This window comes from Rhinolophus ferrumequinum, chromosome 14, assembly GCF_004115265.2.
Source record: "Rhinolophus ferrumequinum isolate MPI-CBG mRhiFer1 chromosome 14, mRhiFer1_v1.p, whole genome shotgun sequence".
NCBI lineage: Eukaryota > Metazoa > Chordata > Mammalia > Chiroptera > Rhinolophidae > Rhinolophus > Rhinolophus ferrumequinum.
This window is the reverse complement of record NC_046297.1, coordinates 60,986,749-61,000,413: the sequence shown is the minus strand read 5'-3', so window position 1 is coordinate 61,000,413 and position 13,665 is coordinate 60,986,749. Positions and strand designations below refer to the sequence as shown.

Here is a 13,665-nt window from a genome sequence, read left to right as displayed (position 1 = left end):
TTCTGATTCTCTCTCTCCAAAATACTCTTCTCAGATAGTCAGACTAAGTCTTACACTTGACTTGTATCCTGATAAAATTCCCATCAATCGTGTTGCTTGCTGGTCTCATCCTTCAAGTATTTCAGGTTTAAAACACACATTACGGTACTGCGACAATAGCATGCATGCACAAAGGCACACTCTAAACATTACCCCCTTCAGCGTGATTAAATACTCACAGTCAGCAGCAGTAAAATTGGGCAAAGAATCATAACTTTTCTCACTGTTCATAATGTCCTTTAGAAAAAAAATTAAAAATTTTAAATGCACAAAGTCCTTAGAGAAAAACATGTATATAAATATACATTTCCATAGCCAATCAGAGTAACGACAATTATTACATGAAGCACTGAGATTAGAGTTCGGCAACCTCAGGCGCGCATGCCACATTGTGGCACTTACCACCCTGTCTCAACCTAGTAGCTACAGATCACACTTTCAGGTCTGGGTTTCTCATAGAATCCCAGCTCTCTAAAATCCCAGACAGTTGACCTGTAACATGTGCCCTGTGGAAGCTATGCAAGGAATACCTGCTAGAGCTCAGAGGTCCAGTCTCTTCACACATCATACCTAATCCTAGACTCCCACCCTGAGAAAAGGCCAAATAACGTGTCCCCGCTCCATCAACACACACCTCAGACACGCACTACCAACAAAGCGTTTAACCTTAGTCATCTCTGCTCCTAGGAGTGCCAATCGGCAGCAGAGTTAAACTCAGTATCCAGCTTCTTCCAACCCCCATCCGTTTTTCCAATAATAAACCAAATGTTCACTGTGCATACAAGGCCCACTTTCAACCCAGAAGCTATACCCAATGGTGTAAGAACAGAAACCGGACAGCAGTAAGCACATGGACATTACTCAAAGCTGGTAAATGGGACAAAACCTCCCTCTGTGATCTCCCCCAAACCTGTGACAACACCAGAAAAATAATCAAAGAGACAGCAACAACTAACTATTCTACTCACTGATTAGGGGGACCATCTTCGTTATGCTACTCCGGTTCTCAGGAAAGGGGCTGACAGAAACCTAGGCTGTCAGGCCCCACGCTGTACTGTGTATTTCCTCCAAAAGGGACACAGGAGCCGGGGGGGCTATAGAAGTGCCCATGAAGTGCCATGAAGATCTAAGCAGAGGGAGCGCTTGTAAAGGAAGCCACATCATACAGGGAGCTAGCCTCCCTGTTACTACCAGTTCCCAACTCCTCTAGTTCTAGGCTTCTCTCTGCTCTTAGAGTGCTAGTGAGCACAAAACAGTAGCATTCAAATATAATTAAGTAGCAAATGTTGCCGATCTTTACGTAAAGCTCACTTAAACACAGCATGTAACTAGTATTTAAAGTTATTCAACACAGGCCTTAAAACTGCCCTTGGAAAAAGACTAACATCTCAAAGTTAATTATAGAAAGATTAACAGCCAGGGCTACTAATATATTTCTCTTTCTCTGACACGTGTATGATATAACATTAGGTCTATATCACCATTATTCTTGCTACAGTTAGTAAATAGCTAAACACATTAAGTTACTCTGAGCTTAATGTTCAATCCTGTCACTCACATTTTTCAACCTTAATCATGTATCAAAAGCAATACATTTTATACCAACTCTATTAACATAAAAGACTGATTAATGTTACAATAGCAGAGCCGGCAAGGCTTTCAAGAACACAGAATAAACACAGATATTTTTCCACTATGAAAACACTGGTAATGACAACTGCTTACACAAGTGTGGCTAAAAGAGTTAACTTGTAGCCATCAGACTTTCTTATATTCTACTCTCAGAAACAATGTCCACTGTAGCTGAGAGCTGCAGAGCTGGTCATCACCTACAAAGTGTCTCTGCCACGTAGTCCCATCCCATTCCTAATGGTTCAGATACACTGGAAACTCACCTCCATAATCCCAGTATAATATGAAAATGGTGTTATCCTCAGGCCCTTTACCATAATGTCCGATAAGTGGTAAGGGTACAGCATGAGGTGATCTCGACTGTATTTCAGTAGTTCCTCATAGTATTTACGTTCATCTTTCTTGACATGTTTAACTGGGGAAAGAAGGAAATTCTCCAGTTTTTATCAGGTGTCTTATACTTACATAGAAGTATAAATGCAACAAGAACTACTTTACAAACCAATATTAATTAACAAGAAAAGTATGTAAATTGGAAGAGAACGAATCTGCTCGAAGTTGGAACAAAGAATTATTCCACAAGAAACACTAAAGAACATATAAGAGTGTAATAGGACAGTTAAGTAGAGAAACAATTCTTACCAAATCAAAAAGCAAAGAAAGCAAGCATGGAATGTCTCCCCAAAAGGTACAAAACATAGGCTGTAATTCATCCCTTATCATATATATGTGTGTGTGTATATATATACATATATATATATACACACATATATACACACATACATACATATATGTATGTATGTATATACATATATGTATATGTATCTATATATATATGTGTATGTGTGTGTGTGTGTGTATATATATATATATAAAATCTCTTACTATATCACTTTGTAAGATAGCCAACCTGAATGGTAGTTTTTCTATAAAATCAAGCAGATTTTTAAAAATTGTTTTTTGTTTTTTAAATGTACAAAGACCCCTGACTTCCTTAGAATACATTTAAATAGAAAATCTATCTCTGAAATACTATGCTTAAAATAAGAGTAGCACTTGGGAGGGAAAAATAACAGGGCAATAGAATAGACTGACCAAAGTAATCGGACAAATAAAAACATTAAAAATAAAAGGAGTTTAAAAAAAACATAGAAGGAAGTAACTGTTTAGAATTTGTTCCAATTATTATAAAAAGAGTTTTTATTAAAGTTATATTATTTGGAAAATTTATGGAGACAAAAACAAAACTCAAAGTCAAAAATTATTAAGAACTAATGTACTTCTTTTCTGGCATATTTTCTCATCTAAAGTAAAAAGAGGACATTCGACTCAAGATTAATACTGTATAGGTAAAAATAAACCTTTCAACAACACTCTAAAAAGTAATTTTCATCAGAACTAGAAAGATCTATTTGCTAATGCAAATTGCGGTTAGGTGGGATAGGTCGGTATAGAGTTTATCTTAAGGTCCGTACACATAATAATTTCAGTAAAATGAAATATGTACTGAAAAGACAGGACAGATACGTGGGAATGATAATTCGGCAACAGTCACTTCCACCTCAGCGTAAAAATGTCTACTCACCTAAGTTATTTCTGTATCGTAACTGATTGCGGATGCTGTACAGGACAACCTGCTTTTCATACTCTCGCTGTGAATTTCCAAGACTCTAAAAAAAAAAAATTCAAATGGATGTAAAATAGCTTCTAAACTAAACAACAGTACATTCTCCCCATAAAATTTCAAAACCATGCCTCCTAATTTCATCCCAGAATCTATTTCCAGAACTGAATAAAACAAGACTTTCTTAAATATTATAGTACTAAGTTTCTGCTATAGATTTAGAGCAAAAATTCAATATTAATTTTCAGTCTGTCATTCTAAAAGGATTTCCTGAAAGCATCTCAAGTATTTAATATCACATAAAAGATCAGTTTGAGAGCATAACTTCAGTTAACAAAACACTAAGTTCTACCTATAGGTATCCTTCCTGACTGTCCTCAATTCGTGTGTGTTAGATGGATGAATGGATAGATGGTTTCCTGTACCTACATTCATTTAAACTTAAGAATAGCAACTAAGGACAGATCCCTGTCTGATAATTATTTATAGCTTAGGGCTATGCTTACTAAGAATTAAGATTTCTAGAGAATGTACATTTCAAATGCACCTCTAAATAAGACTGTTTCTTAAAAACATCACCTCCTTATGGTCTCATTAGCATACATTCAGACAATTTTAGAATTCCAATATATATTTTAAATGATCAAAACACTTTCTAGCTGTGCACTTAGTGTTTTAAGCTCAAAGCTGGGTCCTCAAGAAAGCAAAGAATATGTTTCCCTAATTATAGTCAACATTATATTCAATGTGCAACCATAAACTTAATTTAATACGTGACTGCTATCCTCCTTCTAATTACTAGGTAAGATCTTTCCAGTATGCTATAAAATAAAATTAGACATCTTAGGGGACTAAAGACAGAAAGATCAGAGGGTCCAGTTATACTTCTTACTCGTAGGTTTTTGAAAGCCCAGGTAAACGTCCATACACATACTTTCACTTAAGGCAATCAATCTTCACAAAACAGATGGAACTCACAACTAAATACACTGTCACGTAACTGGAACCACTGGGGAGAAGTAATTTAAGAAAAACGGGACATGATGTGAGAAAAATTAAAATCTTTCTTCCTGCAACTAGATTAATTAGTTTTATCACAGGTTAAACCATAACTCACACTACTGCTGGAATGCATGTGCTTATATTATTTTCATCCATTTTAACATTACAAGTAGTTAGGAATAAAGTTCATTTATAGAGAAACTATTCTACCATCCTTTGTGTAGCACCAAAGCCAGGCTCAGTAACGAAGACACTTAGGGGACTCAAAATATTAGGCTTTCTGTAAAACTTTCAAAGGGTTTCCTCTAGCTCTAATGCCAAATAAAAGTCTCTTTCTCAGGAACACAAAACACACACACACATACACACACACACACACGCAGAGCAATTTGCTAAAATTTTTGCAACTTCCAAACTTGAGGATTTGCTCTTCTGTTTTAAGGTATTGTTTCCCTACCTAATCATAAGATTTAAAATAAAACAACTATAAATTGCTTTGAACAATGAATACAAGATACTGGCAAACTATAAAAAAAAAAAACTGAACTAATGGCCCAAAGCACAACTTCTTAATTTTTTAAAGTCCAGTATAGCCCATATCACATAAAAATATTTCATCACACCCATAGAAAAGCAATAGTTTTGAACACTAGTTTCAAATACATTTTTTAAAAGAAAATCTGAATCACCTTCCCCCCGTTTTGAGAACTGGTATATACGACTAACTTCCAAATTAAAAACTCATCAAAAGTTACTGGGATGTGACTACAAACAGGAAGAGGACAAAGAAAAACCAAAAAAAAAAAAAAAAAAAAACACCCGTCCATGACGCGGAGCCAAACCGGACCCGCAGCCACCATGAATAGCAAAGGTCAGCATCTAACACGGCCCACCTGCGCTGTGCAGGCTCCTGGGATCCCGTGACCCTCAGACCTTGCATCTTCCTGCGCCTCCACCCTACGCTGATGCTCCCTCTGCCTACTCAGAGCTCTCTCGTGCGAGCTTTGTGCACCCAGGGGCTGTCACAGTCATCACGTGTCAGCTGCATTTCCTGGCACCTCACTGTAGCTTCCCACGGCCCAGTCTGCGGCTGTTGGACCTTTAGGTTCTACCGTTTCTGTGGCTTAGTATCCAGTTGGCCCCATCCACCCACCTGGTTCCACAGTGCTGGTGGAAGGAGGGTATGACGCAGGTGCCAGATTGGGAGCTGGGGCTCCTGCTGGCTCCTCTCCACCCCCTGGACGCCCTCCAATGCTGCTCAGCTTGCAGTCACGCAGGGAGCCAAGGTTCTCGTCACTCAAAGGAAGGGAAACGTCTTCATGGGTGGCACAGATGGTGGCTACATCTGGTGAAGGACCAAGGCCACCTCGGTGCAGGGAAAGACACTGCAACCTTCAGCACTTCTCACAATGTCACTGTTTTAGTCCTATTAGCCTGAAGGTGCAGCTTAGACACGTTGTTGGGGTGTTTTTCTGGTGCCCAAACTTTCAGGCACTTTTCAAACTTAATAAGGAACCATGTAATGGTAGCTGTACCTCCCTAAAGCTTTTTGAGGTAGGGGAGGTCTTCATTCATAAAATGAATGTGGGTGAAGCAGCCCTAAGGATCCTCCTTTAATTCATCTGGCGTAATACTACTGTACCATACTGGTCTTTGCTTTTAGTGATAAACATCAAATTAAGTTTGGAGGAAACTCTGATCTTCCTAAGAATTAAAGTGGCCAAATTACGTATTCTGATTGGTCTTTAGTCTCCTTTAAGTCTCTGCTTTGTATTACTTGTCTGCCTTTTCGTTTCCTTTGTTCCACATCCCACCCTCAACCCTAGCCTTTCCCTCCCACCGACCTCCACTGAATCAATGGTGCAGGAGAAAAGACAGTCAGACTGCTTTCCTTCTCTCCTTGCACTCCTCCCCACTTATCATCTTTTATCTCGTCTTTCACAAGGATCCTCTGAAGCCCCTCTGCCCTACGCACAGACCCCAAGACTTCTGCTTTTGCATCTCCTCAGCCAAAAGTGGAAGGTGCCTTTTGGACTCTTCTCAAAGGTTGTCTTTTCTTTTTTTTTTTTTAAAGATTTTTAACTTCTTTTTTTATATTGGGGAAGGGGAACAGAACTTTATTGGGGAACAGTGTGTATTTCCAGGACTTTTTATTGGGGAACAGTAGTGTGTTTTTTCCCAGGACTCATCAGCTCCATCCAAGTCAAGTTGTTGTCCTTTCACTCTTAGTTGTGGAGGGTGCAGCTCAGCTCCAGGTCCAGTGGTCGTTAGTCGCAGGGGGCGCAGCCCACCATCCCTTGAACCGGCAACCTTGTGGTTGAGAGCCCGCGCTCCAACCAATTGAGCCATGTGGCCACCCAGGAGCTCAGGGTCAGCTCACTGACTTCATTCTAGTTGCGGAGGGCTCGCTGGCCCATGTGGGAATCGAACCGGCAGCCCTGTTGCCCAGAGCTCGCCATCTAACCAACTGAGCCACCCGTCCGTCCCAAAGGTTGTCTTTTCATACATGAATCAAACCCAAATTTGCTTTGGTGCCAGAAATACTGATCTTGTTTGAACAAAGTCTATCGTAAACAACAGTTTTTTTTTTTAAATGTGGGGGGAGGCAGGGAGAAGGATGCATTTCATAATCCTGCTGACTTTAGAGACAAATTAAGGGAAATTTTCAGATAAAAAATTGGTTGCCATTTACTGTCTGAGTGTCTGATGCAGCCACTCATGGCTCCCCAGAATTCCTAAGCTGGGTTAATGAGGTCATATTATGAATGCCTCACTACAAATGACTTGAGTCCAGTGACATCTCATTAGGGTTAAGAGTATTTCAGGGATCCTTAATATTTTGATTTTTGTTTTCGGCAACTGGGTTTTATTTTATTTTATCCTATAATTTCAGTTCATCTAAATTTCGTGTTCTGTACATGTGATGTTTGACTGTATCATTGGCTGTTATGAAAGTTCAGTGTCACATGTCTCTATACTGCGGTGCACTTGTGGATTTTTTTATACCAAAAATATAGAAAGACTGTTTTGAAGATTTGAAAACAAAAAAGTGAATGTAAACTCAATCAAAGTACTTAATACCTCTAATGCCAAAAAGCAAATTCTTTCCATACAAGGAATATTCCCCACTTATAAAATGCCTGAGCTTGAACTTATCACCTGGAAAAAAATCTCTTACTGATGCCATCACTCATTCACTCCAAAAATATTTACTATAAGCTAAATATGTGATAGGTGCTTAAAATACAAAAGCGAGACAAGTAATGTAACCGGAAAATGCAACATAGCGGGATAAGTGCTACAGGTAAGAAATACAGTGCAGTGGTAACATATCCGAGACAACTGATCCAGATTTAGGAAGTCAGGGAAACTTTGCTGGAGGAGTTAATATCTGAGATTCAAAAAGAAGCTGCAAGTAATCTATAGGAGATGGGTAGTGACAGGATTGGATTTGCATTTTAGTAACCTGATCCCAGTATAGTGTGAAGAATGAATGGGAGGGTCCTATTCTAACGCAAGAGACCAAAGATAAAAGCTGGGGCAGTAACTTAGAGAAACAATGGCAAGGCTAGAGAAAGACTAAAGTAGTAACTTAAATACAGATGGGCTTTGCAACACCTTCTACAAGTGGAAACTTATCCTAAGCTAAAACAGCTATTCTTTTAAGAGACCTTACCCCCCAAAAAATTTCAATTTGATGTCACGTTTATATCTAATTTTAACACTGTTCTGTGATTATTTTTAATAATCATGACTAAGGTTTAAAAACATTTTTGCCAATATTAAGTAAGGTCAATTATTCATGTTGGACATAATTGAACCATCCATCTTTCTTCCTTATGCTACATTTATTTTTGTGAAAGGAAGAGTAGACAAAAGATGGAAACAGAGAAAAGAACAATTGTTGGTTCTTCCAGTGGTCTTTGGATATGCCAACAAAACCCTAAAGAACAAAAGTGTCCACCAAAGCCTTCATTGAAGCTTAACAAGGGAAACTTATTCCTTCAGGTTTAGAGTTTTGTTCTTCCAGGTCAAGCTAAATGCTACATGGGCAGCCAAGATTTCTGAGTCCCTTAAATTTATCTTTCTACTTTCCTGTCTCCTTGATATCTTAAAGCAAAAGCATTTGCTCTGCAATTTGATGCGCTGCCAAACCTTATTCATTTCCCAGAACTAAGCCCCCAAGCTGAGAGAGGTGGCAAAGGAATAACCTTACACCATCACCACCACCATGCCAAATTTTCCAAATAGAACTGCCCAATGGAAAAGAGAATTTCCCTCTCAACCACGCAGAATGGGAGGCACTTTAGGGTCAATCTATGATGAGAGAAACGGTGCCTCATATGGAGCAAACGCATCACGACCTTCATAAGATTTTTACACCACCTGCCATGTTATGTAGCAATTCATTTACTATCTTTCTTTCCTAAACTGTAAGCTCCATGGAGGCAGGGTCTTTATCTTGATGACGGCTGCAAATTACCACACCTAGAATAAGGCATAGAACGCAGCAGGTGTTCAATAAATATTTGTTAAACAACTTTGTAAAAATTAAGCTCCAGCATTTGAGACTTAACTCTCAGGCAAAAACCTCATGTCACTCTCTTAATGAAACATCTTTCACAAACCCATCTTGTCTAGAGAATAACGTCAAACAAAATGAAGTACAAAGCTTCTTCAAACTCTGGCCCTGACTGTTTTTCCAGCCTCCTCTGCTACCACCCGGACGCACTCAGAAAACCACACCTCCAAACAGATCAATGTATCTACACCTCCAAACTCGGGTGATATTAAGTCGCTTGCTGCTGTCGAAACATTGCTCTTTCACTCTTCCAAGCTTTTTAAAACGCCTCTCTCCCTGGGAAATCGTTATCCCCTCTTCTCTCCTATTCATCCTGCAAGGCCCAATTTAAATGTCTCCTCCACACGTCCTCCCAACACTCCCTGGACAATGTCTTCGTCCCTCCTCTGTGTGCCCACATATGCTGTACCACAGGTACGTATGCGCTGCCATCACCTGTAAGCATGCCTGTTTCCCACCATCCTGAAGTTCTGGGGGTCAAGTGTTTTCAATGTTTCGCAGGCGCCTAGCCCGTGCCTGGTTGAATGGAGGCTTCGGGCAAAGGCGCCAGGCGAGTCCAGGGTATGATACCATTCCATCCTTTTTTTGCAACGACCCCATCCTGCGTCTGTGGCCCCAGAGCCGCCCCCTCCTCATCCCCGGGCTGCCGGGCGGTTTTCCCGAGACCCTGTTGGGGGGAAGGGCGGGAGTCACCCGGCGGAAATCAGCCCGGAGCCCCGTGGGCGAAGCGAGCAGGTGACGGCGGGGCGGGGCCTCGGCCCCAGGTTGCGGCCGTACCTGTTTCACGTTGGCGGGCAACTTGCTCCAAGGGTAGTTGTGCCGAATGTGGAACTCCACGTCTATGTTCATGATGCCGGGCGCCCAGGCCGGCGGCTGCGGCCCCGACCGCTGCAGGAACGACGCCTCCCGCCTGCCCGCCCTCGGCCTATCGGGGGAGCTCGCGGGAGGCCCCGCGCCTCACACGGCGCAAGGCCCGGGCTGCCCCATGGCCAGGGCTTCCGACGGCTCGGCGCGGCCCGGGCCACGGGGCACAGGAGCAGCGGAGAGAGGTGGCAGAGGTGCCTCGGTAGCTCCAAGTTTCTTCCTAGTTTCGGCCCGCCGGAAATGGCTGTGGATTTGCGTCACTTCCGCCCACTGGAGCGAGGCTGGGGGGCGGGGCGTCAGGCTGGCCTCCTGCCCTGCCCTTTACACTGAGGGGCGGGGCAACCAGGTGGTGCCCGGAGGTACCCAGGTAACCGCTCCACCCCCACCCCCACCCACTCGCTACGCCTCCCGCTGTCAGTCTCTGGATGAATTAAGATAGGAGCTTGGGTCTGCATGACCACTGTTGGATGATCCACTTTCCCCAAAATGTGAACCCAGGTGGTCCCAAGAGCAGGCGATTACAGGCTCTAGGGTCAGTTGTGTGAGAAGGAACGACTTGAGGAGGCCATAGCTGGCTTAATAGTTCAAGAGCAGTGAGTCCCCTGGGAGCTCTCCATGGCCAACCCTGAACCCGGGCCAGGTGGATGGGGTCCAGGCTCACGAAAGAGTTTCTAAGTCAGAGCTTTCTCAATTGAGCGAGAAGCCGAGGGAGTGGTGTTCCTTCATTCCTTGTAGGTAGTTGCTGCATCTTGTGGAAAAGAAACCTTGGACTCTCCTTGGAAGGTCCAAATTCTTAAAATGCAGAGATTCAGGGAGCTGAAATTTTAAATAGCCGGTGCTGACAAATGGGGGGAGACCCAAAGGGAATCCAGGAGACAGAGAAAGATCCTTGCATGCAGCTTCTGGTTACTGCTTTGTTCTGCTCCATACGAATGCCTCCAGAGTCACTTTTCAAAGGCAGAAATCAGCCTACCTTAATTTCAGTTCTAGTGAGAGGATCTTTGGAAACAATTCCTTCCAGAATTTGTTACACTGGCTTACTAGCAAATCCATGACCATTGTTACTGGCAGCAACCAGAGACAAGTTCAGTATTTTTGCAACTACTTCTCAGTTTTAAACACTGGTTTTTATACACTGACACTTTAATATATGCAGAAATGTTAATAAGCGTCCAGACCACCCCTTAGCAGCTGGCTGTCTGAGGCATAGCAGGAACCCCACTATGTCTGATGAATTGAAATAAATGCGGTCCACATTGCCCTAGCATAGATGTATTAATCTCAGGTTATCCAACTGTAAGAGCCCATAACTGCTTTGGATCCTGTGTTTACAGATCTTTGTCATCATAACTAAATTTAACAGAACTCTGACCACGAGACATTTATTCAACAAATATTGATTACCTGTCCGCTATATAGTAAGCCCTTCACTTGCAATAGGTTCTTATTCCTCACAACCTTATGAAAGAATATGACTATCCCGATTTAATAGAGGAAACAGACTTGGCAGGGCTGCCTGACTAGCTCGCAAAATCACACAGGTGGTAGTGACAGAGCCAGACTGAAGCCCAAAGCTCTCATGCCAGAGGCATCCTTTCAATTCCTCGATTCAGACTCTCACTCACTGAACTGTTGTTCTGGCTCCTCTTCCAATTCAGATCATGTTCATTTAAAGTCAACAACATAAATCTCCCTCAAAAATAATTTTCAATATTTCTAAGAGTAGAAGAACTCACATTCTTCCCAAGTCTAACTCTGGTATAATGCAATGCAACAATGAAAATTAAATTCAACATCATTTTTAAATCCCTGTAAACAATTATTTTAACTAATTATAAGTTAAACGGGCGAACACCTGCTGAATTCATCTTTTTTGTTTATCAAAAAATATTGGCTACAGTGTGGACACATCAAAAACTACGAAAGTAGATGGGATGGTGGAGATGGACACCCACTGAATCAATAAGACACAGATCTTTGAAATTTTGACTATGAAAAGAAAAGATTCTAATTCAGTAGGTAGAATAGAAAAGATTCCAACTCAGTAGGTAGCTGAGAAAGGCAGAAATTTAAGGGAGGAAATGGTAATGTGTCAAAGCTATGTATGGGAAGAATCCAAACGACAAGCCCTTCAGAGTAGAAACTGGTGACAGAGTTTGGCTTATGAAATACAGGGTGTTAATTAAAGTGCAGGTATGCCTCATTTTCCCCAAGATGACTGCCAGTCTTTGAGAGACTGGAAACAAAGTAGTTCAGAGACCATAGGTTAACCCACAGGGCTCGAAGTCTTCCTCCAGTGGGAAGTTCAGGAACAGGACTGCTCCCTCAAACACCAGGAACAACTGCTCACTGGGCTCTACATATAGCACTCATTACAGCATCACGCCTTTTTGGCAAACGATAATTCCATCCCTTTAGGTCCTTGACTCAGACCCCTGCTATTGCTGCTTCGGTAGACCTTTGCTTTTCAAATTCCAGAGAAGTCAGAAACTGCAGGGTTAGAATCCGCGTCTCAGAAGCTGCCATCCAAATTATCCTTGTGGGTAAACAATGTGTTCAAAAATACAAGTGCAATGAGATTCAATCTTACCTGGCTTTACCAACTCAGACTAAGGAAAATTACCCAGTTGGCTTGGGCAAGCTGCCCTTCAGAAGCACTACAGAACTATTTCATTCCTGAAATTCCAACAAACATAATGAGCAGAAACAACCTGGAAGTAAGGAGGTGTCTGGTGATCTAATTTCAGACTCCAGAATATTATTCTATGTGTGGTATATCATAATGGCCCCAAAGGTGTCCATGTTTCAATTCCTGGAACCTGAGAATATGGAACCTCACATGGAAAAGGAGACTTTGCAGATGTGATTAATTTAAGGATCTGGAGATGGGGAGATTATCCTGGATTATCCAAGTGGGCTTGATATAATCACAGGTTCTTCATAAAAGGGAGGCAGGAGGGTGAGAGCCAGAGATAGAGATATGACAATGAAGCAGAGTTCACAGTGACTTAGGACCACAGGGCAAGGAATGTGGGCAGCTTCTTGGAACTGGAGAAGGAAACAGATTCTTCCCCAGAGCCTCCAAAAGGATCACAGCCCTGCCAACTCATTTTGGACTTGTGATCTCCAGAACTCTAAGATAATAAGTCCATGTTGTTTTAAACCACTAAATTTGCGGTCATTTGTTACCGCAGCCGCAGGAAAATAATATACTCCTCCAACAGTACTCCAAAACCCAAACAGCTGATGCATTAAATTTCACAATTAAATCATTGTAATTTAAATGTAAATACCCTTAGGAGGAATAAGAGCTTTTTAGCCTCATTTTTCTTTTCTTTTTTTTTTTAAGTATACATGAACTATCACATCCTTTTCTGAGGACAAGTTTGAAAGAGGAAGAACTCAGGGATTAAATGAGGCTATAAAAGTACCTAGAGAGGAGGAAATGGTGTGTAGATAAAAGAAAGGGGACGGAGCCATTGGAAACATTTTCTGTTTCGCAATTCTGCTTGGGCTTGACCTTGGCCATGGGTTTCCCTGCCACATATTTCTTTGCTCTGCTCCAGAATGGCAATTCATCAACCCGTGATGCTTGACACCATGGTCTAGCTTGTTCCCACATAACGGCTTTGGCCCTTGCTGTTCCCTTGGCCTTACATGTATGCTTTTCCTCAGAACTTTACACAGCAGGCTTCCTTCATTCTACCCCCTTGCACTGAGAGTGGCATTCTCCAACTGCTTTGTCCAACCTGGCCACGTCTTCCCCTCCTCTCTCTAACACATTACCTTGGTTTAGTTCTTTGGTTGCAAGAAATCACGGTCTGACATTATCCTACTTGGTTCATTGTCCGTCTTCTCAGCAAGAATCTTGTTCGTCAGCCTAACTCCAGCGTATAGAATCATGCCTCACCCATAAGTACTC

The 13,665-nt window shown here is 41.8% G+C and overlaps 1 protein-coding gene and 1 pseudogene across 3 annotated transcripts in view; one reads left to right on the top strand and one right to left on the bottom strand.

Moving 5' to 3' along the window:
* The window catches only part of FAM91A1 (family with sequence similarity 91 member A1), a 42,761-nt gene extending 32,772 nt beyond the window's left edge, over positions 1 to 9,989 (bottom strand). For 2 of the 3 annotated variants that reach the window (XM_033126373.1, XM_033126375.1), the window contains exons 1-4: positions 9,657 to 9,982; positions 3,257 to 3,341; positions 1,935 to 2,086; positions 219 to 276 (exon numbers count right to left, since the gene is read on the bottom strand). In XM_033126373.1, coding sequence (XP_032982264.1) covers positions 219 to 276; positions 1,935 to 2,086; positions 3,257 to 3,341; positions 9,657 to 9,728 — 367 coding nt within the window. In that variant the 5' untranslated portion in view covers positions 9,729 to 9,982. Of the gene's footprint in view, positions 1 to 218; positions 277 to 1,934; positions 2,087 to 3,256; positions 3,342 to 9,656 lie in introns of all 3 variants that reach the window. The other variant, XM_033126374.1, reaches the window with a different exon arrangement.
* On the top strand, positions 5,156 to 5,768 carry LOC117033898 (DAZ-associated protein 2-like; annotated as a pseudogene).
* Positions 9,990 to 13,665: the final 3,676 nt, after the last annotated feature.